At 42.7% G+C, this 26,305-nt stretch overlaps 1 protein-coding gene and 1 long non-coding RNA gene across 7 annotated transcripts in view; one reads left to right on the top strand and one right to left on the bottom strand.

The window, feature by feature from the left end:
- LOC310758825 overlaps positions 1-26,305 on the top strand; it is a 33,957-nt gene that overhangs the window by 2,003 nt on the left and 5,649 nt on the right. For 3 of the 5 annotated variants that reach the window (XR_014545970.1, XR_014545971.1, XR_014545972.1), the window contains exons 1-3: positions 15,361-15,947; positions 17,108-17,297; positions 17,501-24,322. This is a non-coding gene — a long non-coding RNA (uncharacterized lncRNA). Of the gene's footprint in view, positions 1-15,360; positions 15,948-17,107; positions 17,298-17,500; positions 24,323-26,305 lie in introns of those variants that run through there. The other 2 variants (XR_014545969.1, XR_014545968.1) reach the window with 2 other exon arrangements.
- EPCAM (epithelial cell adhesion molecule) lies at positions 1,953-13,572 on the bottom strand. 2 transcript variants are annotated; one of them, XM_083605526.1, is made up of 9 exons: positions 13,126-13,572; positions 7,503-7,607; positions 7,124-7,367; positions 6,454-6,519; positions 5,968-6,028; positions 4,903-5,004; positions 4,387-4,581; positions 3,141-3,182; positions 1,953-2,416 (listed from the first exon to the last, which is right to left on the bottom strand). In XM_083605526.1, the coding sequence occupies exons 1-9, from the start codon at positions 13,193-13,195 to the stop codon at positions 2,375-2,377; spliced, it is 927 nt and encodes a 308-aa protein (XP_083461652.1). In that variant the 5' UTR covers positions 13,196-13,572; the 3' UTR covers positions 1,953-2,374. The 2 variants fall into 2 exon arrangements, with proteins under 2 accessions (XP_083461652.1, XP_083461653.1); XM_083605527.1 differs by having other exon boundaries at positions 4,446-4,581; positions 13,126-13,565.

Raw genomic sequence — 26,305 nt, 5'->3', positions numbered from 1 at the left:
TAATAACTGCCTCTTTCAGCGTGTCTGGGAAGGCTCCCTCACGGAGGGAAGCATTCACCACCCCACGAAGCCCATCGCCCAGTCCTTCCCGGCTAGCTTTTATAAGCCAGGATGGGCAAGGATCCAGGAGACAGGTGATTGGTTTCACTCGTCCAAGCAGCCTGTCCACATCCTCGGAGGTAACAGATTGGAATTGATCCCACTCAACTTGACTAGACAAAACTCTAGCACTCTCCCGCCCCGGCCCTGCTCCCACGGTGGAGTCTATTTCTTCCCAAATCTGAGCGATTTTATCTGCAAAAAACTTTGCAAAATCATTGCAGGAGAACATGTGGCCCGTTCCGCTAAATTGTGAACCACCTGAAAAAGTCTCCTGCTGCTGTTTTCTGCAGATGCAATAGAGGCGGTGAAGAAATTCTTCTTCGCCATTGCTATCGCCACTTGGTAGGCTCGACGTTGAGCTCTAACCTGTGTCCGGTCAGATTCGGAATGAGTTATCCGCCACCGGCACTCTAGCCGTCTCAACGATTGTTTCATTGTCTCAGATCCGTGGAAAACCACGGGGCTGTCCGGGCTCCATGCAATCGGAGAGGGCGCTTCGGAGCCAAACAGTCAATAGCCCTGGTTAACTCCACATTCCAGCGGGCCACCAGGGAATCAGCTGAAAGGCCATCAACATGGGATAAAGCATCCCCTACCACTCTCTGGAAACCACTTGGATCCATTAAGTGGCGGGGGCGGACCATCCGAATTGGTCCCACCTCCCTGCAGAGGGGATGGGTCGCAGAGAAGTCCATGTTCCGTTTCAAATACTGAAATACTAAATAAGATGGGTAACAATGTGTAACAGAAAAAGAAGTATGAAATTAGGTTAAAGGTGTGTGAAAGAAAGTAATAGAAGTGGAAAGAAATGGCAATTGAGTAGATTGGAAGTCAAACACTAAGGTGGGGTGAGGGGTGGTGGATGGTGATGGGAAAATGAATTATTCGTGGGATTGAGTGTAGGTATGTTTGAACACTTTTAAGGATTGTATGAAATGTATGTTTGTATATTTGTAATATATGTGTATTAAAATTTTTAAAATAAATAATATAAAATATTAATAAAAAAAAAATGGGTCCTCAGGTTTACGTTTGGATGAAAAGTGAGTCCAGAGTCAGAAAAGGTTGAAGGTAACTTGCCATACCACACTTCAGATGGAGGGAGAAATATTTATTCCCCCAGATATTGCTCAACTACAACTCCCATCAGCTACAGCAAGAATGGCCAATGGCAAGGGAGAATGACGAGCTGCAGTTCAGGAACATCTAGAGGGCCAAAGGTTCCATTTTAGACAGGTACATCAAAATGTGGGAACATAACTACCTCTATCTAAAATTAATAAATCCTAGGCATGCAGTCTTCAGTGGAATTTATTCCTAAGGAAAATGTGCATCAAATGATAGCTCTGCTGTCCTCCAGCCAAGTACTTCTTTGCACTTCTGCTACTCTTCAGATTTTCCTCCCTGCAGCCCAGTCCTATACCTATTTACTCAAACGTTCTCTGTTCAATAGAAGTTACTGCCAAATAAGTGGCATGGCACCTGAACCAATGGATTCTTCAAGTTACAATTAAGGAGATTCCGATCAGTATCAGAAATAACTTTTTGACAGCAAGAGCTGTTCCGACAGTGGAATAGACTCCCTCGGGAGATGGTGGTCTCCTTCATTGGAAGTTTTTAAGTAGAGGTTGATGGCTATCTGTCATGGATGACCTAGATGAGATTCCTGTATTGCAGGGGGTTGGACTAGATGACCCTTGGGCTCTCTTCCAACTCTACAATTCTATTATATCAAAATGCCTTTTTCCTAAATGCTAATCTAATTAGAGTTATCTGTCTATAAAACTAGAATGAAGATATCAGTAAGTGTTCCATTAAGTCATTCTTAGAAATACCACAGAAAAGCCGAAAAGATTTTCAGAATTTATTAAAATTACTTGTAAAAAAAAAAAGCAAATTTGAAGGGAAATATTTACAAGCATTAAAAAAACCACACACACTATATTCCATGATCTGCAAGAGATGCAAGGTGGCCAAATTCATTTAGAAACTTACTAGACACCTCAAAAAAGTTTATACAAAACAGTTATTTAACATACATCCAACAAAAAGGCATCAGTAATTTTACACAAAGAAAGGACGTTCATCTTGCCCAACTAGTAAAAATGTTTAAAAAATGGATTACAGCCCAGCAAAATGCAGTCTAGTGTCAAAATTTGAAGTAATCCTCTTATTAAACTATAAGGAAGTATTTAAACAAAAAAAAGTCTCTACAGGTAATCTTCAGTTTACATGCTTTTGCCATCTTTATCCTTATTTCATGTTACAGCAATTACGAGTTTAGTTCTCTGTGCATTTCGTTCATTTCCTTTACCTGAAGACAAAAAAAAAGTTTTATTCCTTTTCAGTTTTGATGCCTTTAGAACATGTTCATCTATTAATATTACCAATAGAATGGACATCAGTCACCAGCCTAGAAACTAATTTTTGCTATAATGTAACTCCCCCTGCCCCCAATAATGTCATATGTTCAGCTTTTTGGCTGAATTTGTCTACAGAAGAATCCAGAAAGCTGTAATTTGCAGTTTTGTTTTTACTACATAAAAAACCTCTTCCCTGAGCCAATGTATGTATCGGATCCTAAGCTCTCTAGAAAACACTATTTCCTGTGTGCAGCAGTTAAGTGACTCCCCAAACCGTTAGATGTCAAAACACATTCCCTCTCTCACACACAGAATGTTGGCCATACTTGTTACAAACATGGCATATGAACCTTTCAGCAACTTATTGCATGGCAAGTTAAGCAAATAGATACCGTAAGAACCTGAGAATTGTTCCTGTTCACTTTCTTGCTAGATTATAGTTTTCATTATTATTTTGTTGTATTATTCACTCTTCACACTAAGGTCAAAGGGCAGGTCAAAAGGCAGGTCAAAACAATTTTAAAAATTAAAAAAAAAATGAACCACGAGAAGCTAGAATAAGCCGTAAAATATGCACCTCAGATGTTACAAGGTCAGAGGAATTTTTATAGTACTGTTCTATGCTATTGCTTAAATTCTTAACAGTTCCTTTGATTTTGATTTTTTAAAACTCACCTCAGCTTTTTCATATTTCCCCTTCTTTCTTCTAGTAAAGACCTGCAGGGAGAGCAACAGGTTACACCAAGTTTTTGCAAAGCTTAGCAGTTCAAGGATCCACAGAACACTCATGCAACATCCACGACTTCCCAGGTCCCATTCACTGAGGTCCCCTAAACAATAAAACCTTCTGGCCAGTCAGGTCCATGTTGCTTATGAGACCTGCAAGCAGGGGTTGCCCAGCCCATTTCACCACCAAAGACAAAACAGGAATTGCCACCTCCTGCCCCCACACCCCGCCACAGTGTCCCACCAGAATGCTCCAGCTTCTCATCAAACTCAGGTGTTTCACAAGTGGGGCAGGAAAGATGAGTGGATCTGTAAGCAGCCATTGTGATTCTGCTGTCTGAGGGAGGTGCTGCGCCCTGTCTCATGGGTGGGCTTGGTTCATGTGCACACAGGACCAAGTCTCATCTACTATAAGAATTTATTTATTTTTATCACTGCAAGCCAGGTCACTGTGGGAAGCACAGTAGCTCAGTGGTAGAGCACATGCACTGCATACAGAAGGTTGAAGATTTAGCCACTGGCATGTCCAGGTAGGACGGGGAAAGACTCCTGGAATGAAAGCCCGGAGAGCCACTGTCAATCAATATAGACAATTGTGAGAATAATGATCCAGTGATCCAACTCTGTTTAAGCACCTTTTTCCATTTCTTTCTGTAATTTGGACCAAGGTATGAAAACTGGACTGGAATGAGCATATTTCACAGCAGCAGCCACCCACACCAGTGTCTGCCCGTTACAGAGACTTATGATATGGTCTCCGAAAAGTTTGCATCCCGCTTCTTTAACAAACTGGGCATTTGTTCTCACTATGATAGCTTCCTATTACCTAAATTCAGCCTATAGCATGTATGACGATCAAGTATTTACCTCGCTTATTCTTATCCTATTCAGGAGTGAATAGCTATTTCCACATAAAATACTACTACCTCGGACATAATACATGAAGTTATTCAACCTTAAAGATCCTCCCAGGAGGCCCTTCAGGTCCCCCAACCTTCAGAATACTCACCCAAGGAGGTTCATCTGGTACAAAAGTCTCTGCTGAAATAGAGGCTTCAGATACCAAGTTCCATTATATTATAACTAGCTATTTTATATCTGCTGCTACTGTGACTGTTGCCTTATTACACAACTCTGGAACATTTTTAACCTGAAGAATGGGGTTAAATTATCTTATATAGTTAGAAACACATACCAGTACAAGAATACCAGCAACTATGGCCAGTATTATAATCACAATTACAGCAATAATACCAGGATTCAAATGTTGCATTGTGAACTCTGGTGCCTTGTCATCAATGTAGTAGATTATAACATCATTAGATTGAAGAGATCCTGTTGAACTGTCAAGGGTAAGTCTTGGTCCTACAATCAAAGAGTCCCCTTTGATCTGAAAGAGTAGAAGCACTGGTTACACACTTCCTCTTTTGGAGTAAGCAGTCCAAACAATATCCAATCATTGAAATACAGGCAACTACTGATTGGTGTGGGGTTACGTTTCTGATCCACAGGCACATTGGTGGAGCGTGCACAAGCCTATCACGTCCCCACCCTGTTCCGCCCCCTTTTCTGGTCACTTACGGGTCACCACACTGCCCATGTGCTCAACTGCATATAAATTGGACTAGCGTAAATCAGTCGTTGCCTGTAAAGCACTGAGTTTACATGAACCATTCTATTCTACCTTGCACAAAGGGACTGGTATACTTACATCTTTTTCAAAATAGTATGCCACATCAACTATATCTACATCTGTGGCAGATTTCTCTGTAGCATTTTGTTTCAGTTCGATAAAAACGAAAGGCTTTTCATACTGGGATGAAGAAAACACAGCAATTAGATCCACATAACCAATAAATAAATATATGAACAGAATGTGACTTTGTTAGGTTTTTAGAAATCTCTTGGAGTTTAAAAATCATGTTCTTTTTGACTAGTACTATAGTAATAATAATAATAAATATTAATAATTTTATTATTTACACCCTGCCCAATTGGCTGGGTTTCCCCGGTCACTCTGGGCAGCTTACAGAATATGTAAAACATACACTTTAAGACAAGTGGTTTGTTTGTTTCAAGAACTTGTATTAAAAGAGAGTAATATAACAGTTCAAATATCACAGCTGTATGATACAAACACTGCCAAAACATCTTGAATTAGCATGCTATGGAATTACAGGTAGAAGCTACAAAGAGGCACATTTCTTGTGAAGCCTAATACGTTCCATTCCTAAAACTTGTTCTTGGGATTTGTGGGTGACTCCCTCTTGAACCTTTTCAATTCTTTTATGTTTTCCCTTCAGTAGTTGATTATATATTTTGCTTTTAGCTGGGCTTTTTAGATTAATATAAAATACTTACAACAGAAAGTCCTTTATATAGTAAAATTAAATATTTAACGTTGGGGTTCAAGTATATCTCCTCTATCTTGAAAGTTTAAAGGCCATTTTTAGAAATACAGTGGACGCTCGGGTTGCGAGCGTGATCTGTGTGGAATGCACGTTTGCAACCCGCGTCCAGAACCCACAGCATCGCATCTGCGCACACGTGGCTCGCAATTTGGTGCAAAGCTCAATTTAGCGCTTCTGCGCATGCTCGACCGCCGAAACCTGGAAGTAACCAGTTCCAGTACTTCCGGGTTTCGGTGGCCTGCAACCCGAAAAAACGTAACCTGAAGCGTCTGTAACCTGAGGTATGACTGTATGTGAATACTAGCACAAAATTGTCTATAGGAATCCAAATATGACAGAAAATCTGCAAAAATTGCTATTCCTACCGTAGCAGTTATGTGATTTTTATTCAATTTGTAACGCTGAGAAAGTTGTTCTCTGATTTCACTACAAAGACAAGAATTAGAAACTGTTAGTACTTGAACATGTGATTTAGAACTGAATCTTGTGTCATCCTCTAACAACAATCTAACATCTTTGCATTAACCCCTAAGGGACACATCAGCAACTTCTATTGGTTCCTTCCTGTCAACTACAACTTCTGCAACTGTATTTACACCTTTCCCCATACTTGGCACTAGCAGAAACAGAGGCAAAGCTGGCTTAAACCAGCCCCCTTATATGTTGCTATCAACATCAGTTAAACAAGCAAAGTGTAGATGCAGTATAGCAAGAACAATGGCTTTGGAGGAAGTTAACACTGCATTAGTATACAAATCACTTCTTTTTGAACTACATTCTGAAGAACATCCCCATCCCTAGAAATTGTATGTTTTGCAATCCTAATTACTTCAAACAGACTAAAGACATACCTCTCAAGGCTAGGTTTGTCCAAATCAGTTTCTGTCCCAGAGTGCTTCATTTCCATTGAAATCCAGCTGAAAAATAAAGTATTACCCTCAGGAATTTAGCTGGCCGATTCCACACATTAAATACAAGCTTAAGAAATAGGATTTCAAATAATATTTTATTTGTAAAATTACAGTGGGAACAAAGTTGACAATATAAGGAGTGGGCAACCTCAAACACCACCACTCCTAGAGCCACATCTACAGGGCTAGACATTTGGAGACACATACCACTGGGCAAATTGTGTGGCAGGCAGTGCACAGGGCTGTATATTCACTTTAATCCCCATGCTCTGAAGTAGACAAAGTGCCTTGGGTTACTATTAGCAGTGTGGGGACAGTGATATTGGCTGCCGTAGGAGTGCCTTGTAGTGCAGGGAAGAAATTAAACCACACTCCCACCCAGCTCCAATGCAGAGGAAATTATTTCTGCACTGATTGCTGATCAGCTTGGCAACACAGGAAGTGAGTGAGCCATGGCAAGCTGCAGAGTGTGCTGCTGAGGGACATATGCTGCTTGCTGGTTGCCCACCTGTGACATAAAACATTAATGTTTTATACCTGCATGTTTATATATTTGCCTGGCACCAAATATTTATATTTCAAGGTACATGCAGTTTCATTGGAGGCTTACCTTGTCCTTACTACTTCATCGCATTTAATGTCTTTACCCCCCTTGTCAGTTCTTCGTACTCCAGCTGAGTTCACACACCAGCAAGTGTCTGTACCATTGCACTGCTTAGCTTTGAAGTTACCATTGTCATCACATTCTGGATCATAAATGCCATCATTGTCTCTAATAGCATGTTGTGGTCTATTACTTCTGCCAGAGTTTTTGCGGTATATTTCTGCTTTCATCAGCAGGCATTTTGAAGACACTGAAAATAAGATGGCAAAGAACCACATTTAAAGTTACCATTTCAGTTTTAAATGTATGATTCTGCTGGAATGCTTGCTAGGGCTTCCCAGCTCATATTTAAAACTGAAGCAAGTTATCCAGGAGTTGTACTCACATGTTCCACAGTCCACTGTGACATTGGACCCAAAACTTGTGCATCTGCATGTACTGCTAATTGAAGTACAGTTTACCACGTGCTTGTTGTTCAGGCATAAGCAACCTGTAATAATTAAATGTATCAGTTAGGAAGGAAACCAGTCAGGTACCATGCACCAAATAGGCAAGTAAATGTCTTCAATTCTGAGGGAGGAAGAAAAAGCCTCCCTCTGTAGATCTCCGAGCACTCAAGATAAAGCCAACAACTGACACCAGAAATCAAAGCTCAGATGAAGTTATCATTTTAAGAAGAAATGGTTTAATTCAAGTGTACTGAATTTTAACTTAAAAAGAGGCCCATTCCAAAAGTGTCTTGTGTTTATGTAATATTTCTGAAATTACTTCCTTCTGGTGCATTGTAATAATGTTATCAAAACAGTACAGTTTGCATATCAGAGTATTTACACTGTTTACCATCAGCACACATTAGACTCCTGCTTTACTATTCCCTTCTAGCAAGCAGGAACAAACAATGCTACATCCAAACCAGAGATGAGTTTTGTTTTGCTCAAACAACATCAAGAACAAACCACAATCTCTAGTTTGGATCAGGGTGGATAAAAAGTAATGATTTTTTAAAATTGGCTTTTTTTATTTAAATTGATTTTTTTATAAATAAAATGCTTTTGGAGTAAAAATCTTTCTAAAGATAGATTTCTATTTAAGTTAAGGAAAAAACCTTAATCCCATTGTTCCTTTGCAAATTTATATACACAGAATCAACCCCATACCTCTTAAATGCTAAGTTCCAAGAGGTTCGATGAACAGATTGTTTGGAGTGGAATAGATCTGCCCAAGTAAGTGTGAAGCAGTAAAAATGAAAGTGTAACCTTTTGAGCAGAATACTCCACAAGTCTTGGGATATTTGTGTAATAATTGTGCGAGTCAGTTGCATGCCTGTGCAACTCAGACTTGAGGCAAGTGCTGAAGGCACTTCAGGGCTAGCAACCTCTTCCCAATCCCACTGGGTTCCAACAACTGCACTAGCCCTTAACTGTACAGAATAGGCACCTGAATGTAGAAGCAAATCCAAAGGGGTAGTGGTGGAAATAGTAACTGGGATCTGTAAGTCCTTGGCGAGACCTTGAAGTGCTTGCCAGTCAACTAATAAGAGTTCACTGGTTCCAGACCCTTCTTCCCAGGGCTCACCTGACATTGTCCAAACAATCAAGTCTCTAACCACATCAGTTTACAAACATGGATACATATGCTATAATGTTATTGTTTTAGTTAAATAAATTGTTTAAATTGTTATTAAGGAAATGATTATTTTTCTCCTTCCAACAAAGTACAGCAGAAAAGTTGTCCAAATATAGTTAACTTATTAAACCTCACAATAATTTCATAATTATCTTTCTATGTATTTCTAGTAGAATAACCAAATCAGTAATTTTTTTATATAACTGTAAAAACTACCTTGAAAGTTTATTATTCCAAAAATTAAACCTTCATCTGGTTGTAAATATTAAGATTATACCAGCAAGATAGTCTTTCTATAAAAAAATTATTTAAATCAAGTCTTACTTAAATTACTTAATTGCTTAAATTAAAAATTACTTAAATCAAGTGATTTAAATTGTGATTTAAATCAATTTCATTTAAATCAAATCCACCCTGGTTTGAAAATAACTAAGAAATTACAGTGTGTTGCTCCCACTGGCTAGATAGGAGTAGCAAAAGCGGGAGTCTTCTGCTTTTGAAGATGTCATCCCCATCCTCAAAAAGGGGGGAAAGGAAGACCCAGGTAACTACTGATCAGTGAGCTTGACATAGATACCAGGGAATGTCCTAAAACAGATAATTCAATAGTTGGTCTGTGAGCATTCAGAAAAGGATGCTGTGATTACCAAGACCCAGCATGGGCTTCTCAAAAATAAGTCATGCCAGACCAATCTGATTTCTTTTTTTGATGGAATTACAAACTTGGTGGATCAGGGAAATGCTGTGGACATAGTGTATCTTGATTTCAGTAAGGCTTTTGACAAAGTCCCCCATGATATTATTGCGAGGAAGCTGGTAAAATGTGGAATGAAAGAGGTAATCGTTAGGTGGATTTGTAGCTGGTTGACTGACTGAACCCAAAGAGTACTCATTAATGGCTTCTTGTCATCCTGGAAAAAAGAGACAAGTGGGGTACCACAGGGTTCTGTCCTGGGCCCGTTGTTGTTCAGGGGCCCTGAATTGAGGGGATGCTCAAAAAAATTTGCAGATGGCACCAAACTGGGAGGGGCACCTAATGCCGCAGAAGACAAAATTGGAATTCAAAATGACCTTAACAGATTGGAGAACTGGGCGCAAACTAACAAAATGAATTTCAATAGGGACAAATGTAAGGTTCTGCACCTAGGCAGGAAGAACCAGGTGCACAAATATAGGATGGGGGGCACCTGGGTTACTAGCAGTACATGTGAAAAGGATCTAGAGGTCTTGGTGGACCACAAGCTTAACCTGAGTCAACTGTGTGATGCAGGAACAAAAACAGCTAATGTTATTCTAGGCTGCATCAACAGTAGTGTCCAGATCAAGGCAAGTCATAGCACCACTCTGTTCTGCCTTGGTCAGACCACACTTGAAATACTGTGTCCAGTTCTGGGCACCACAGTTTAAGAAGGATGTTAACAAGCTGGAACATGTGCAGAGAAGGTCAACCAAGATGATCAAGGGTCTGGAAACTAAGCCTTATGAGGAGCACTTGAAGGAGCTGGCTATGTTTAGCCTGGGAAAGAGGAGACTGAGAGGAGATATGATAGCCATCTTCAAATATCTCAAGAGCTGTCTCATGGAAGAGGGAACAAGCTTGTTTTCTCCTGCTCTGGAGGGTAGAAACTGAACCAATGGATACAAGTTACAAGAAAGGAGATTCCGACTAAACACCAGGAAGAACTTTCCGACAGAGCTGTTCGACAGTGGAATAGACACCCTTGAATGTTTTTAAGCAGAGGTTGATGGTCATCTGTCATGGATGCTTTATTTGAGATTCCTGCATTGCAGGGAGTTGGGTATTTCCACTGGAAAGGGTTATAGCTCAGTGACAGAGCATGTGCTTTGGATGTAAAATATCCCAGGTTCAATTCCTGGCATCTCCAGAGAGGGCTGGGAATGTCCCATCTGAAACTCTGGAGATCTGCTGCCAGTCAGAGTAGACGCTACAGAGCGGAATGCCTCAATGGCTTGATTCTGTATAAGGCAGCTTCCTCTCAAAGTCTAAAGAAAAAAAGATTCAAGAACTCAGTGGAGGAAGTCACTAATCTAAAACAAAATTTTAAGACTTGCGTGTTGAATAATTTGAATACACACATTTAAAGGATTTGGTTCTCTCTCCAGGAAGGAAATATCTACTGCCTATTTTTTAAAAAATAAAGTGTGAGATGCTCTACTAGCTACACATGAGATGCTAGATTTTTAATAATTCATGCTACCAATATTCAAATTTTAAGCGAGGCTTTGAAAATTGATGACAGATGGTTATATAAAAGAAACCTACTTGGGACATACTAAGAAACACTCCTTCTGCAAGAGTCACAACACATGGGCATTTTCAAGAGAAATTTTACAACTATTGTCTATCCTCTAGTAGAAGACCAGATTTGCTCTCAGGCACCTCACCTAACCCTGGGTGTAGTCTCAATTGCAGAAAGGAGCCAGTCACATCTCTGCTCTGCTTTATTTCTGCTACCAGGAAATGTGAAATCTGAAAAGGCCTCAGGGATGGGCTTCCATTTACCAACAGGAGTCACATAGGAGCTGACACAGATTAAAAAGGAAAGCAAAAGTTACTAGCCCGTTCTTTCCAGGGCTCTTAGAACTATAACAATGAAGCCTCTTCTCTTCCTGATGGAAGAGGTGCCCAGCAATGGCTGCAACAGCTCTTGTGCTCCTTGAAGCCCCATTTAACCCCAGGGGCTTGTAAGCTGTACAAAACAATCATATTCCTGTCCTTCCAGACACTCCCATCAGACAGCAGATATAACCAACACTGATGAGCCTTCTATTCACACAGGTCAGCTCAGTCACCCATAGAATACACAGCAGCAGGAGAGGAAAAAGAAGGCTGCTTTGGTTAATCAGGTGATTGATCCGTTAGTATCACAGCCCTAGAAGGTTCCGACACCAGGGCTGCTCCAGGAAATTTTACTGTCCGAGAGGAAGGGTTAAGATGACACCATCATTCTACATAGTGGCCAACTGGACCTAGCATTGGCAATGGGTCAGTGTCCTCCACCACACCCATAAGCCACAACAGTAGGGAGTTGCAGGGCAGGTTGTATAGTAAACACAGTCCTATCCTCAAACATCTCACCTGCCCCCCCCCCTGCAGCCACCTCACTCCACCTAGTGGTGAGGCCAAACTCTGCACATCACCTAGCAGTTCAACAGCTATGTATTTTAAAACTACTTCCTCTTTGTGATTGTCACGGGCTGAGCCTCATTCCTGTTCTTTCGAGACAAACCTCGGGGGCGGGGGGGGGGGGGCGGACAACGCAACGGTCCCTGGAAAGAAGAGTACCTCTGGCAACGCTTAGATGTCGAGGGGGGTGGGGGAAGAAATATTCTTCTGCACAGGGAATTCCTTATCTTGAGAGACGACACAAAATAAATGAATTCCGACGACATTCAAGAAAGGAACCCTGTAGCTGCTGAGCCCAAGTTGGCCTTACCTCCCATTTCTTCAGACAAAACAAAAAAATTTTTTTTCCTTCCAGTAGCACCTTAAAGACCAACTAAGTTAGTTCTTGGTATGAGCTTTCGTGTGCATGCACTAACTTAGTTGGTCTTTAAGGTGCTACTGGAAGGGAAAAAAAATTTTTTTGTTTTGACTATGGCAGACCAACACGGCTACCTATCTGTAACTGGAACTATGGAAGGCTTCTTCAGACAAGTTATAGTGAATATCGGCATAACCATATTGAAGCGCTGCTTCACCTGAGACACGCATTAATACTATATACTGCCCACATCTCAGCACACCTTTTTTAAAATAATAACCTCAATCTAGGTTCTGAAATGAAAACATTTTTTTTTATAAAAAAAGTTCGTTTCCAGGACGGGACGTCTTCGAGGCGCGGGGTTGTACCTAGCTAAGTTAAGACTTCCAGAGGATCCAAATCCGTCCCTTGACTTCGACGGATCTACTCTCGGTGAGTAGACCTAACACTCCAGTGGGGTCAAAATCTGAAGAAAAAGTCCCCCGAGGACCGCGCTTGGGTCGGGCCGCCACCCCCAACTCTCCTCGGAGGCCCTCGCTCTCTCTCCAGGGAGCTTCTTTCCCAAGCAGCAGGATCCTCGACGGGGGCCAGCCAGGTGCACCCCCAGCCCTTGTCCCCTAACCCCCACCCACCCCGCCACCCACTGAAGGCAAACCGAAGCTCTTTCTGTCCCGGTGAGAAGAAGCGCCTCGCCCCTTCCCTCCCCGCCCCGACGGGGCGCCATTTTGTGGCGAGCGGGCACGGCTCGCCTCGCTCCTGAAGGGGCTCTCTCCGGGCAAGGCGCCATTAAACCCCCTCACAGGAGCGGATAGTCGGAGGAAGGAGCAGCAGAGAAGGAAGGGGAAAGAAAAGGAGGCTTCCTCGACGGATACGTACTGCTGTTTACGGTGGCGGCGAGCGCCAGCATCGCCAGCGCCAGGTAGACGGTCCCGCGGGGCAGCTCCATCGCTGGGCAAGTCGAAGGAACAGGTAGGCAAAGGAGGCAAAATAAGTAAAATTTAAAAAATAGTAATAAAGAGGAGCGCTGCTTCGACACGTCTTCTCCTCGAGGCTCCGCGGCGCCCTTTCTCCCCTCGCGAAGACGCTCAAGCTGCTCAGCAGGTTCCGCAGGTAGACCAAGCCCCCTCTCGGCCGGCCGCGCCCGACGTCTCAGGTTGCACCTGGGGCCTCCTCTCAGACGCCGCCTCCCCTGGCACCTGTGTCGCTCGCTTTCTCTCTCGCTCGCGCACGCCCGCTTCCTCCTTCTCCTCCCGCGAAGGACAAATGAGTCTCTCCGGGCTCCCGCCAGCGCTTATAGCCCGCAGCGCCACCTGAGCGAAACTGGGAGCGGCCGGCGGGGCGGGGCGAGTCCGGCAGCCGAGGCGAAAGAGGCTCACCTGCCCGCCCGGTGGGCCATATATGGACTTTTCCGGCGCGAGACACCTTTGGAGAGGGGCAGGGCGGGTGCTGAGGTAAGAGGAGCCTGGCACCTGCTGTCTGAGGGAATGCAGGTGGATCCTGCTGGAGCGCCGTCTGAATGTAACTTTAAAAAATGGGGATGGGTGGTATTTACACAATTTACAGTGGTACCTCGGGTTACAGACGCTTCAGGTTACAGACTCCGCTAACCCAGAAATAGTACCTCAGGTTAAGAACTTTGCTTCAGGATGAGAACAGAAATCACACAGCAGCAGCGGGAGGCCCCATTAGCTAAAGTGGTGCTTCAGGTTAAGAACAGTTTCAGGTTAAGAACGGACCTTCAGAACAAATTAAGTTTTTAACCCGAGGTACCACTGTACCTGTGTGCTGGTCCAACTGGGGAAGAAAAAGAAGAAGAAGAAGAAGAGGAGTTTGGATTTGATATCCCGCCTTTCACTCCCTTTAAGGAGTCTCAAAGCAGCTAACATTCTCCTTTCCCTTCCTCCCCCACAACAAACACTCTGTGAGGTGAGTGGGGCTGAGAGACTTCAGAGAAGCGTGACTAGCCCAAGGTCACCCAGCAGCTGCATGTGGAGGAGTGGAGACGCGAACCCGGTTCCCCAGATTACGAGTCCACCACTCTTAACCATTACACCACACTGGCTCTCACCTGGAAGGCTGGGGCTCGCCAGGTGGATGGCAGCGCAGTGCACAAACTGAAAACTCTCGCTCTATTTTCTCCCCACACCCCAACAAGAAACCAAGAAGTTAGCCCGCAAGAATTTAAAGTTCAAGGAACAGGTTTTGACTGCCTGGCAGCCTGCTGGTAACTGTCGCAATTGTGCCCGAAAAAATTGGTGGCGCTGGTGAAATCTGTGGCAAACACAGGGACAGGGAATTTAGGGCACCTGTGGGGAAAGTCAGAAAGGATGCCCTCAAATTTTAAAGTTGATGGATCGTGAGCTGCATCTATCAAAAGCTTCTTCCTTGTGCTGTAATAAATCTTCAAGGACTTCTAATGGAACCAGGGTTTCTAGTGTCCACTAATAAAACTACATAACTGACCCTTGTGGTACCTTCCAACTCTAAAATTCTATTTTATTCTGTTATTATTTATTGAATTTGTATACCACCCTTCATCTGAAGATCACAGGGTAGTTCCCAACCTAAAAATACAAAATGAGAACACAGAATACAGAATAGAACAAAAACCAAGAACTCTACTCCCATGAACACACTTGAAGGCCATGGAATATTATCAGCCAAAGGCCTGGTTAAAGAGAACCATTGTTGTCTGGAGTCTAAAGATAGGTACTGAAGGTGCCAGATGAGCTTCCCTGGAGAGAGCATTGCAAATGGGGAACCACCACAGAAAAAGGCTCATTTTCGTGTTTCCACCCTCCAGACATCTTTTGAAGGGGGGACAAGAAGGGCTTCAGATGATGATTACAGGGTACAGGTTGGTTCAAATGAGGAGAGGCGGGTAGGTTCTTAAGGGGATCACAAGGTCTGAGTTGATTCCTATGGGGAGAGATGGACCTTTTGGGCATGGGAGAGGTGGTCCTTGAAGGATTGCTGTTTAAGCAATACCTGACTGTTTAAGGCTTTACAGGTCAAAACCAGCACTTTGAATTGGGCCCAGAGCTTCCCTTTTATAATTTAGTCTCACTAGGTATGGCTCTTGTTCTGTCTCTCTGCATACTGTATATGTTTATTTTTTAAAATTATAAATCCCACTCTTTAGCCCAAAATGGCCCAGATTGACTTAGAAAGGTCTGTGATAAGACAGTCCTTGCCATCAAGCATATAGTCTAAAAGAGCACAACACAAAAGGAAAAATGAATTGGAAGGGGAGGAGAAAAAAAGCAAATTCGGGCATTATTTCTTAGTTACAGCATTCTGTATTGACTAGCAGGAATAGAAAGGTTTCAGAGAGAGGACAAAAATAAAGTTGCTGGTCTTTCAACAGAGCTCATGGAGAAGCCTTGTAGCCCCACCTCTCTCCCTCCTATAATGTTGGAGTTAGTAAAAAGCTGCCTGAGCTGTTCAGCTTAGCTTAGCAGCAATAAATTTATGTTGTCATATATTGTTCCTATTAAAAAGGAAGCTGTTTATAAGTCTACCTGTCTCTACGGAGTGCTGACCTGACAGCAGATCCTACTGAAGCATAGAAAGCTGACTAAGTACTCCACCCCTGGCCCACAGACAAAGAGATAATATTATACTTATTAATACCAAGCCATTCCTGTGATATTCCCACCCTGTTGATGTATCCACCTGCAAGAAACTGCTTTACATTGGTATGTTCATGCTTTTCTTAATAACCTTTATCAGATTTATGGAGGAAACCTGAGATTCACTCACACATCCATAATCTGCTTTGAGAGCCGCAGAAAATGATTCTGCACACCTAAATCTCTCTTTTGTATTCAGAGTTGGGCATAGTCAAGATCTGCTCCCAACACTCTTTAACTATCCTGTTTTACAGGAGAGTGAAGTTGGTTCCCAGTTCCTTATTTGCATTTTCCTTGGTTTTTTTATTTGCAGGAACAGGGGGGAAAGCAGATATTCAAGAAATATTAACTTCCAACTCGACAGTTCTGTGAGTCTATGAATGTCCAGGAAACTGGAAAAGGAAAAGGAACAAACGCCAAAAGAGCTTTGTGTCACCTTTAAGACAAACAGAATTATTGTGGGAGGAGCTTTGGCAACAATAAAAGTTGTGCCACAATCAAATTGTTGGTCTTTCAGGTACCATAAAACATGGAGCAGGGCCATAGTTCAGTGAGAGAGACGTGCTCATTATGCCTCTCCCATTCCAGGTCCAATCTCTGGCCTCTCCCATTAAATAGAGCTCAAACTCATAGCAGCACAAGAAATGATCTCTGCCTGTTATTAGTACAAAGAACATACCCTGGTTGCCAAGTTTCAACCACAAAGACCATGTGGATTTTTAAAAGGGACAGATCTGTCCTTCAAAACCAGGGGTGAAGAACGTGTGGTCTTCTACATGTTGCTGTTCTTCAGTGGCCACCATACCTGACCATTGGCCATGTTGGCAGGGCCTGGTGGGAGTTGAAGTCCAATGACTCCCGGAGGACTACGGGTTTCCCTCCACTGCCCTAAACATGTAGTACAAGCACTACAGATGAATCGGGGCTCTCTGACACATGACCATCAATGTTTAGCTTGAGGTACTGTCTTTACTTTTTATTGAGCAGATCCAAAAGCCTTTTTGGCTGAAGAAGAGCTTAGAAATACTTTAAATAAGTACATTTTGTGACACAGGATTGCCCTTCACACATACTTACTACTGGCAATACTGCTGTAACTATAATATGGAGCAGTGAGCATACACCAGACCCAGAGACCTGCGAGGAATATGCCTGAAATCCTTGGTATCTGAATACATGAATCCTCTCCCCAAGAATTTATTGTATTTTTGTTTTTTGCTTTTCAGACAAAAATTGTCTTCCAAAGTGGCTCACCCCAATCAAAAATAAAATAAGATACTTGTGGCAGATACTGTCTATAAAAAAGGGACACAGGCTCTTGGGCATACAAACAAAAAAGACAAGACACACAAAGTAAGGTGGAGTAGATGGGAAAAGGTAGAGGAGGGAGATTGATTTGGTAATGCCAGAATGTATGTCAGTGGCGTAGCGTGGGTTGTCAGCACCCGGGGCAAGGCAAGTAATTTGCGCCCCCTAACCCGTGGATTTGCGCCCCCTAACCCGTGGATTTGCGCCCCCTAACCCGTGGATTTGCGCCCCCTAACCCTAACCCCCAGATGTTGCGCCCGGTGCGGCCGGCCCCCCCTGCACCCCCCACGCTATGCCACTGATGTATGTAGTTGTGAGTTGTAAGCAGGCATTTATTGCTATGTCGAGCTCAGCTGATCTGCCTTGCAAGTGTGTTTTCTTTCACAGAAGTACAAAAGCAAGTGGTCCTTGTTCCTCTGGGCACTGTGTCCTTTCTTTTACAGTCCTAGGGTAACTGGGAGTTGGAACAGTATTTTTTCTGGTGGGGTAAGGCAAGCTCCCTACTGCTACTTGTTCTCTGGTTGGTGCCTGGGGCAAGGCTGGTCTTTGCCTTAGCATGTGTACTTCCTAGATGGAAGAGAAGGGATTCAACCTCCCAGAGTCCCTTGTTCCTCTGGGCAGTGACAAAAGCCATAAAGTTATTCCCCTCATTTCTGCAATCCTTGGGAGACAAGCATTCCTTCCTTTCCTTCTTGCTTCAAATTCTACAGAGACCCAATAAGTATAAATACTCCAGGAACAAACAAAATTGTGATACACAAATGAGCCGAGAATTATAAAACATATTCTACACTAAAGCATTACAGAAATGGCAACCTGTTATACTAAATACGGATAATAGCATTCCATGGCTACTTCCCATGGATTTAGCCCTCAGGGAAACAAAAACATAAAAAATCCCCGTTCCGCCCACAAGTATTCAGTGAAAGAGTCACGGAAAACTTATTCAGTTTCCATACTGTTGCTACCCATGTTATCTGGTGACAAGTATCTTAGAAAGGAATCGGAACAAGAAACAGCAGGCACTTTCTGACTTTTCTCGCTCCCCCCTTTTACCTGTTTTGTTTGATTTATTGCTTTTTCTCCTTTTATTGTTTCTTGTGTGTACATGCTAGTAAAAATGTGTGAGAATAGAAAGAGCACAGGGAGTTGTGTGTGTATCAGAAAGTATAATTGCTGTTAACAGAAGGCCTTGGAAAACCAATACACTTTTAAAATTAATTGACAGCTCCCCAAAGCCCCAACCACAGCTTTTTACCATTCTTTAAATCACGGTGATGGGGAACACAAGAGTATGTTTTTTAAGCAATCTTTATGAAGTGAGTTTGTCTATCTGCTTCATATCTGTAAGCGGATTATTTGTACAAGTGTACAATCTGCCCCTTTCAAAAAATACTGCATATATACTTGTGTGTAGAACCCAGGAAGAACAGGCAGAGGTACCCAAGTGCTGAGAACCAGGTACAACTTTCCATGAGCTCAGCAAGCTATTTTTATACGGTGCCCAAGGGCAATCTGAACAGGAGAGAGAGAGAGAGCGCGCTAGGCGAGGAGGAGTAACAGGCAAATGGAGACCATCAGGAAGATAAGAGAGAAATTAAAAGGCGAAGCAAAGGGCAAGGGTGGATTCTTGAGTTCGTCATCAGTGTAAGCAAAGCATGATCATTGTCTGTTAGACAGAGGAAACTATTACTCACTCGTATTATTTGGTCACACAGAAACAACACACACTTTTTTCATGACACATTTTCTCGTAAAAACTGAACAAGAGCCTGTTGGATCAGGTCATTGGCCCATAGAGTCCAGCATCCTGCTCTCACAATGGTCAGCTAAATGCCTGTGGCAAACTTCCAGCCAGCCCCACGCAAGAGAGAACTCCAGTGGTTTCCAATAACTTCCTAAGTATACTGGATGTAAAATGTATAAAAAGGTAAAGGACCCCTGACAGTTATATCCAGTCGCAAATGACTCTGGGGTTGCGGCACTCATCTCGCTTTACTGGCCGAGGGAGCTGGTGTTTTGTCCACAGACAGTTTTTCCGGGTCATGTGGCCAGCATGACTAACCCACTTCCGGCGAAACCAGAGCAGCACACGGAAACGCCATTTACCTTCCCGCTGGAGTGGTACCTATTTATCTACTTTGACATGTTTTCGAGCTGCTAGGTTGGCAGGAGCTGGGACTGAGCAACGGGAGCTCACCCCACCACAGGGATTCAAACCGGCGACCTTCCGATTGGCAAGCCCAAGAGACTCAGTGGTTTAGACCACAGTGCCACCCGCATCCCAGCTGTAAAATGTATACTGGATGTAAAATAAGTATACTGGATGTAAAATATCCCAGGTTCAATTCATACTAGAGCTGCAGCTCCTCACTGACATGTGGCTGTGACCATCACAGCAACTGGGGAGAAAAGGCTGTGAGCAGACAGGCAGCTATAGCTGTTCCTGAGCCTCACCTGTGTGATGTAGATCTCTGCCTGCTCCCAGACCCAGAGCATGGAGTTCTAGGAGGCACATAGGTCATGGCTAGGCAGCCCATGGTGCTCCTAATACCCCAGTGCTTTTTTTTCTAGAAAAAGTAGTGCTGGTACTCACCATGAAGTTGTTCCAGTAAGTGCCACACTTTTTAACAACAACAAAAAGAGTTTCCGGTACTGCGTACCCATGGATACCCCCTAAAAAAAGCACTGCTAATACCCAATCATATTTAAACTATTGAAAGAGATTAGAGAACAGCAATAATGTGAGCTTAAGCTAGTCCATGCCCAAGAGAACCCTCCTTACAACATACTTCTATTCCCCTCCCATAGAATTGTAATTTGACTGTTTGTGAGACCTTTCCTTGACACTGGTTTTGTTTTTGCTTTCCTGTAACTGTTGAATTGTCTTCTATTTTCCTTGTTGCAGTTGGTTGGATTTATATTCATACTCATTTTATTGTACCATTGTGTATTATAATAGGAAAGCAATGTATGTATTATTTATCAATAATAATAATAATGAATGAATGCTCCAATAAGGTCTATCAGGTTCACTTCCTTTAGTGGAAGAATCTGCAAGCTTTTGAGCTATCAGTAACTCTTTTCTAGGTTTGATGAACAGTTCTATATTAGTCAAATGTTTGCATAGTCCCCCAACGAAAACACCTCCATCTAGTGCAATACATGACTTAATCTCTCTCTCTTTTATTTGGTCTGCCCATTGACTGTATCCTGCTCAGTACTTAATATTTGCATCATCCATTTATTCTTCTTGGTAGGGAATATCTATTCTGCACCACTTCGTTGCCAGGTTCCTGCCCTCCCTAGGGAGTTATCTGGCAGCAGTAGCCAAACACTGGTCTGAAATTAGTCATGTATTTAGAACTGCAGCTTTAGCAGTAGTGTTGCTCCCAGAGAGAGACGTGTGCTATTCCAAATTTTTTACATCAGAGAGCAGATAAAAAATAGTAACTGGAAAGCACACATGATGAAGTTGCTTGCCTGGCCAACTTCATTAGTATTAGCACATGTCCAAAGTTTGACATTGTGCTCCTCTCTGCCTGTCAATTTTGTCTCCATTTGAAATTTCCCTTTACTCCTTGTTGGGAAGAGGGCTGTTGTATTCTACTGGCTGGCTTCCCATAGTCATGTGAGTGTGAGTTGGTCAAGATGCCGGACTATGATGGATCTTTGGCCAGACCCAGCAGGGCTTTTCTTATATTCTTATGTCCTTTTAGGTAACCACTTTCTGGCTTCTCCCCAAGCATGCCTGCCTTGCAGATAGCACGTGGTCTGTTCTTCTTCTTGATCTGATCCTCCAGCCTGTCCTGAGCCGCAACTCCCAAATTCAAACCTGTGAGCTAGCTAATGCTTTCCTTTTTTGCTTGTCACTTACTTCCATCCAGTTTTCCAGGATTCTTAATAATTTCTAGTCTGGAATTTATCCATTCCTTCTGCATTCCAGTTGACCTGCTCTTGCCTCATCGCACCATTAAGGGGGAAGTTCTCCTTCACAAATGGAACCGACTGGGGGCAAGTGCAAGAGCACAGTTGCACTCCTATTCATTCCAATGGAGTTTGCAAAGGACTTTTCAGTGGATTTTGCCCTGAATGCACAACTTGGATCTTGATCTAAATTTACATGGGTAGGCAAACTAAGGCCCGGGGGCTGGATCCGACCCAATCGCCTTCTCAATCCGGACCACGGATGTTCTGGGAATCAGCGTGTTTTTACATGACTATAATGTGTCCTTTTATTTAAAATGCATCTCTGGGTTATTTGTGGGGCATAGGAATTCATTTCCCCCCCCAAAGTATAGTCCGGCCCCCCACAAGGTCTGAGGGACAGCGGACCGGCCCCCTGCTGAAAAAGTTTGCTGATCTAAAAGGAACTGTACACATATATTCTCATGGCAATGTCTTACTCATGCTTTGGCAATTTAGTACTAAAACGAGCAGCAGAACTCATTGCTTGCATATTATTATCAACAAGACGTATTTACAGAACATGTTGCATTTCAACATGGTAGCTTAACAAGTTGAAACACAGCCACCAGCTCTATTCATGCTCCTGAGTATGCAGGACTTTTGTGATAGCAATCTTTTCTGTTTCCTCTCATGATACGGTATGAGTCACTAAAGTCACTTTTGTGACCTGTTAAGAAGTGCACACCTACCCCTTCCTAAAATGTCTAGTATGAAAGTTCACATTGACTTAAGCATTGTCTTCTCAAAAGCAGACGAACAACATTCTTCGTAAGTGTAAATATTCCACATAGGCATCACCAAACGTGCTGCAAAATGACATGCTTAGAAGGAGAAGAACTACCTTCGAAGTTGCATCTTGTAGTAAAGTCATAAAATTGTGAGAGAGAGATGGAGGGCCTGTTAATACACAGGTCTGTGGCTTTAATTCAAGTTTGCTGTGAATATGTCAACTGCTTACTGACAGAAGCAATTAAATAACCCCATGCCCTTGCTTTTTCATCTCACTTCAGGTTCTGGGTAATCCCTTCATTGTACTAAAACTGAGGAGGACTAAATACAAAGAACAATTTTCTGAAAATAACCTATTTTGTATAGATTCTCACTTTAAAAAATATCTGATGGGGTACTAGCTGGAATGACAAACACATTGGTTGTATGTTACTCTGGAATTTTTACTAGGAGATTTACACAATTTTCTTGAACCAAAACTAAGAAGCAGATTTGTGTTGGGTTGCCAGACCACTAAAATATTCTTGGGAACAATATATAAATTTATAAAGCTTCAAGTGAAGAACTCAAACTATTATCTTTATTCTGTCGTGCGTGTGAAAATGACCATGGAGATTCCTTCTGTGTCCATATATGGTGTTGTCTCTTTCACTTCCCAGCTGCTGTTTTCTCCCATCGTGGCTTTGGGCAGAACTGAATATCGAAGTTTCTCAGAGGTCTTATCTCTCCGTTCCTCGCTTCGATGTCTCAGAACAGGCGACATTCTGCTAGAAACCATTGTCACAGATCTTCGCCATTTCCCCCTCTGTCTAGGAAAAGGTGGGCAGTTTTCGTACGCGCTGAAGATTTAATACCCCTTTCCAACTCCCAGAATCTCTGCAGCATTCTTATGACAGCCCCCCAATTCTTTTCCTTCCAGCAAGATATTTATGCCCCAATTAAACTTTATCTTAGATTACATTCTGTCAGTAGCACCCACAAATCTCAGTCTCTTTTTCCTTGTCTGCTGTTTTTAAACGGAGGTGAGAGAAATTACTCTGTCTTTCCAACACAGTCCTACTTGAGCTTCCTCTCCCCCTCTCCTTTCTTCATTTCAGATTACACACAGTTTCCATTTTTGCTTGTTAATATCAGTACTACTCCAACACCCTTTCCTCACTTGTAAATATATTCTTATCTTATATTCCAGAAAGGGTTGCTGAATCACAAATATATAAAAGCAGCTTAGAATAAATAAATCGTGGGCTCCCCTCTCCCCAAACAACACTCACGCCGAAGAAATTCTTATCTTAATTCAAACCTTTGATCCATGTAGCTGGCATATTCAGCAGTACGTTGTTGCAACCCTTTCCCATCACATGCCGGTAATTTAAAGCCAATTAAAGATCCAATTAAACAGAGAACCTGGGGGGAATTTGCAAGGATTATTTACCCTCTGGTATCCTTGTTTTTCGTTTGGCAATGATCCCTTGCTGTCATGGGGGCTGCCTATACAGGTGAGAGCAGGAGCCCTTTATAGGGAAGTTTTTTAATGTTTAATGTTGTATTATGTTTTTATATATGTTGGAAGCTGCCCAGGGTAGCTAGGGCAACCCAGTCAGATGGGTGGGGTATTAATAATAATAATAATAATAATAATAATAATGGAATAGGATGTCCCTATTTTTATCAGAGAAATGTTGGAGGGTATGGAATTGCAGTAATATGTTTCCCTTGTAACAAATACATGGGGAAAAATGTATAGTCCATGTGCATGATATTTCATTTCTCTCTCAGGCATCCTAAGAAAAGCAAATAGCTACCTGGAGGTTATATCTAAGAAAGCGTATTAATTTTCTAGTGCCTCTGGTCTGGCAAACAGAGTGGCATCACCAAGAATGCAAAAATTGATCGCTAAAATCTCAGTTCAATAAATCCGCCTTATAGGAAGGAGTAGGTTATTTCACCAAGGAGTGTTTAAAGTTTAGCCAAACAATTGCTCTTCTGGGCTTGACTAAAATTTCTTAGGAGAAATGTTACTCATTTTCTGTGAGCACTACTTCATAGCACACTTTACTGCACCACCCAAGAATTCCCCAAATATATGTAGCAAGTTAAGTCTTGTTATTGTGGATAAATAAAGGTAGCAGTTGGGGTGGAATCCAGTTCAAAGAAAGCAAAATCCCACACCTTTCTGTATCACAAGACAAACAAGCTTTTTGTGTGTCATCAGCCTAAAGCTTACTTAAACCCTTGTTTAAATTTATAAGGAAAGTACAGACTCAAGCTTGATTAAGAGTCAAATACTTGAACAGAAGCAAAGTGTGACGATGACCCTCTGGTTTCTGTACATGCTCAAAGTTCTTCACTGCTGCAGCTTGTATGCAACTATCAAGAAAACAAAAACCAGCTAAGGCAGGAGGAGGAATCAAAGGAAATAAACATAAACGAAAAGGGTGAGTACTACCATGGCTCCTGCTTTTTTCAACAAGAAAGGTATTTCTGGTGAACCGTATGCCCCACTTTCCTATAACTATTGTGCCTGTAGCGAAGGAGCCCTCTATATAGCAGAGACTCTCTGTTCACTTTCTAGTCGGTTTCTGTGGCTTTCCAGACTTCTCCCAGAACAGAAATATGTTGGAATTAGAATGCAGAAGTGTCTACTGCGGTGAACAGAATGTAGAAGTGTTTTTCAGGGGGCAGGGGAAGCAGGAAAAATGCACACTTTCACATGCCAAAAATATTGCGCAACACAGAGACGCAGACCACAGCATTCTTCTAGAACACAAGCTAAAATGCAAATATGTGTGATGGTATAGGGTACAGTGAATACAACCATCATTCACTGGGGACATGAAATCACTGGAATTAAGACACTAGCTGCAGAAACGATTCCTTCAGCTCTCTTTCGACACAGTGTTAAAAGTGCAATTTCAGCAACCAACAGTGCCAGCACCTGGAGTGCTAGGTTACATATGATAATAAAAGAAAACACTACGTTTTAAGTAGGGTATGGGGGCAGGATACAGTAGAAGTATCTGACATGCAAGTCCTTTTCTAGGTTTTGCATGGGTAGGTCCAAGGTTGATCATTTGATACAGAGTTTGTGGCTGAGGGGTGGAGGCAGGACCCAGCTGCTGTTCTGAAAGCCCCAGGTAACGTTCAGCAACCGTTGAGCCTTCTTGCTGATCTGGGTCTGTTGGGGCAGTAGTGTACACAACGTGTTCCACAAATCATGATTTGCACTTGCCAAGAGCTGAGTCAGCCAGGTCTGTGGTTTTAACAGACGATAAACCAGTAAGATAAAGTGGAATTCTATAGGAGGTTAAATCTCTTATTTATATTGAATCATTGATATGCCCTGTTTGTAAAATATTGGACGAAGCAGATATAGATTTGAAATTTACAAAAAGAACACAAATAGAAAACAGGAGGGGTAAGAGAGGAGAAAAACAAAAGGAGTAGATGCTACATGACTCTTCCCATCCCTCTTGAGGGCAAGAAGCTAACAACCACAGCAACAAGAATTTCCCTATGGTAACAGCAGTCACGACATTAAAAGACGCCTGCTTCTTGGGAGAAAAGCAATGACAAACCTAGACAGCATCTTAAAAAGCAGAGGCATCACCTTGCCGACAAAGGTCCGTATAGTTAAAACTATGGTTTTCCCAGAAGTGATGTATGGAAGTGAGAGCTGGACCATAAAGAAGGCTGATCGCTTTTGAATTATGGTGCTGGAGTCCCATGGACTGCAAGAAGATCAAACCTATCCTTTCTGAAGGAAATCAGCCCTGAGTGCTCACTGGAAGGACAGATCGTGAAGCTGAGGCTCCAACACTTTGGCCACCTCATGAGAAGAGAAGACTCCCTGGAAAAGACCCTGATGTTGGGAAAGATGGAGGGCACAAGGAGAAGGGGACGACAGAGGACGAGATGGTTGGACAGTGTTCTCGAAGCTACCAGCATGAGTTTGACCAAACTGCGGGAGGCAGTGGAAGACAGGAGTGCCTGGCATGCTCTGTTCCACGGGGTCACAAAGAGTCAGGCACGACTAAACGACTAAACAACAAAGGAAAACAAGAAAAAAATGGTGGGAATGTAATTCAGAGCCAAGGTTAGGGAGGAAAAATAGAGCTCCAAAGAAAGATTGTTGTACATTTAATCAAGAGCAACCCCCCCCCCCCAAATCAAAAGGTTTTTATTTCATGAATCTAACCAATTCACTGACTAAATGTCAGAACTCTCATTGCGTATCCTCCAAAATATTGGAAGGGCAAATCAGGACATGACCCTCCCCACCACTGCAAGGCCCACCAAGGCCACAAACGCTCTTCCGGAAGCTGGTGCTGCACTTCTGGAGGTGCAGCCCAGCTGCCTGAAGTATGGCGGCAGCCATGGTGGAGGCCACAGTGGCGGCAGCAGAACATCCGGGATCCACG

This window comes from Podarcis filfolensis (assembly GCF_964270895.1).
Source record: "Podarcis filfolensis genome assembly, chromosome: 3".
Classification (NCBI taxonomy): Eukaryota; Metazoa; Chordata; class Lepidosauria; order Squamata; family Lacertidae; genus Podarcis; species Podarcis filfolensis.
This window is presented reverse-complemented; position numbering and strand designations above follow the sequence as displayed.

What these genes read in the sequence shown, in the direction of transcription:
- EPCAM (XM_083605526.1), bottom strand. Translation starts at nt 13,195, where the DNA reads ATGGAGCTGCCCCGCGGGACCGTCTACCTGGCGCTGGCGATGCTGGCG. An exon ending in CACAGTGGACTGTGGAACAT is followed by an intron (nt 7,368 to 7,502) that starts GTGAGTACAACT and finishes TCTTATTTTCAG; the next exon opens with TGTCTTCAAAATGCCTGCTG. An exon ending in TTGCTGGTATTCTTGTACTG is followed by an intron (nt 3,183 to 4,386) that starts GTATGTGTTTCT and finishes CTCTCCCTGCAG; the next exon opens with GTCTTTACTAGAAGAAAGAA.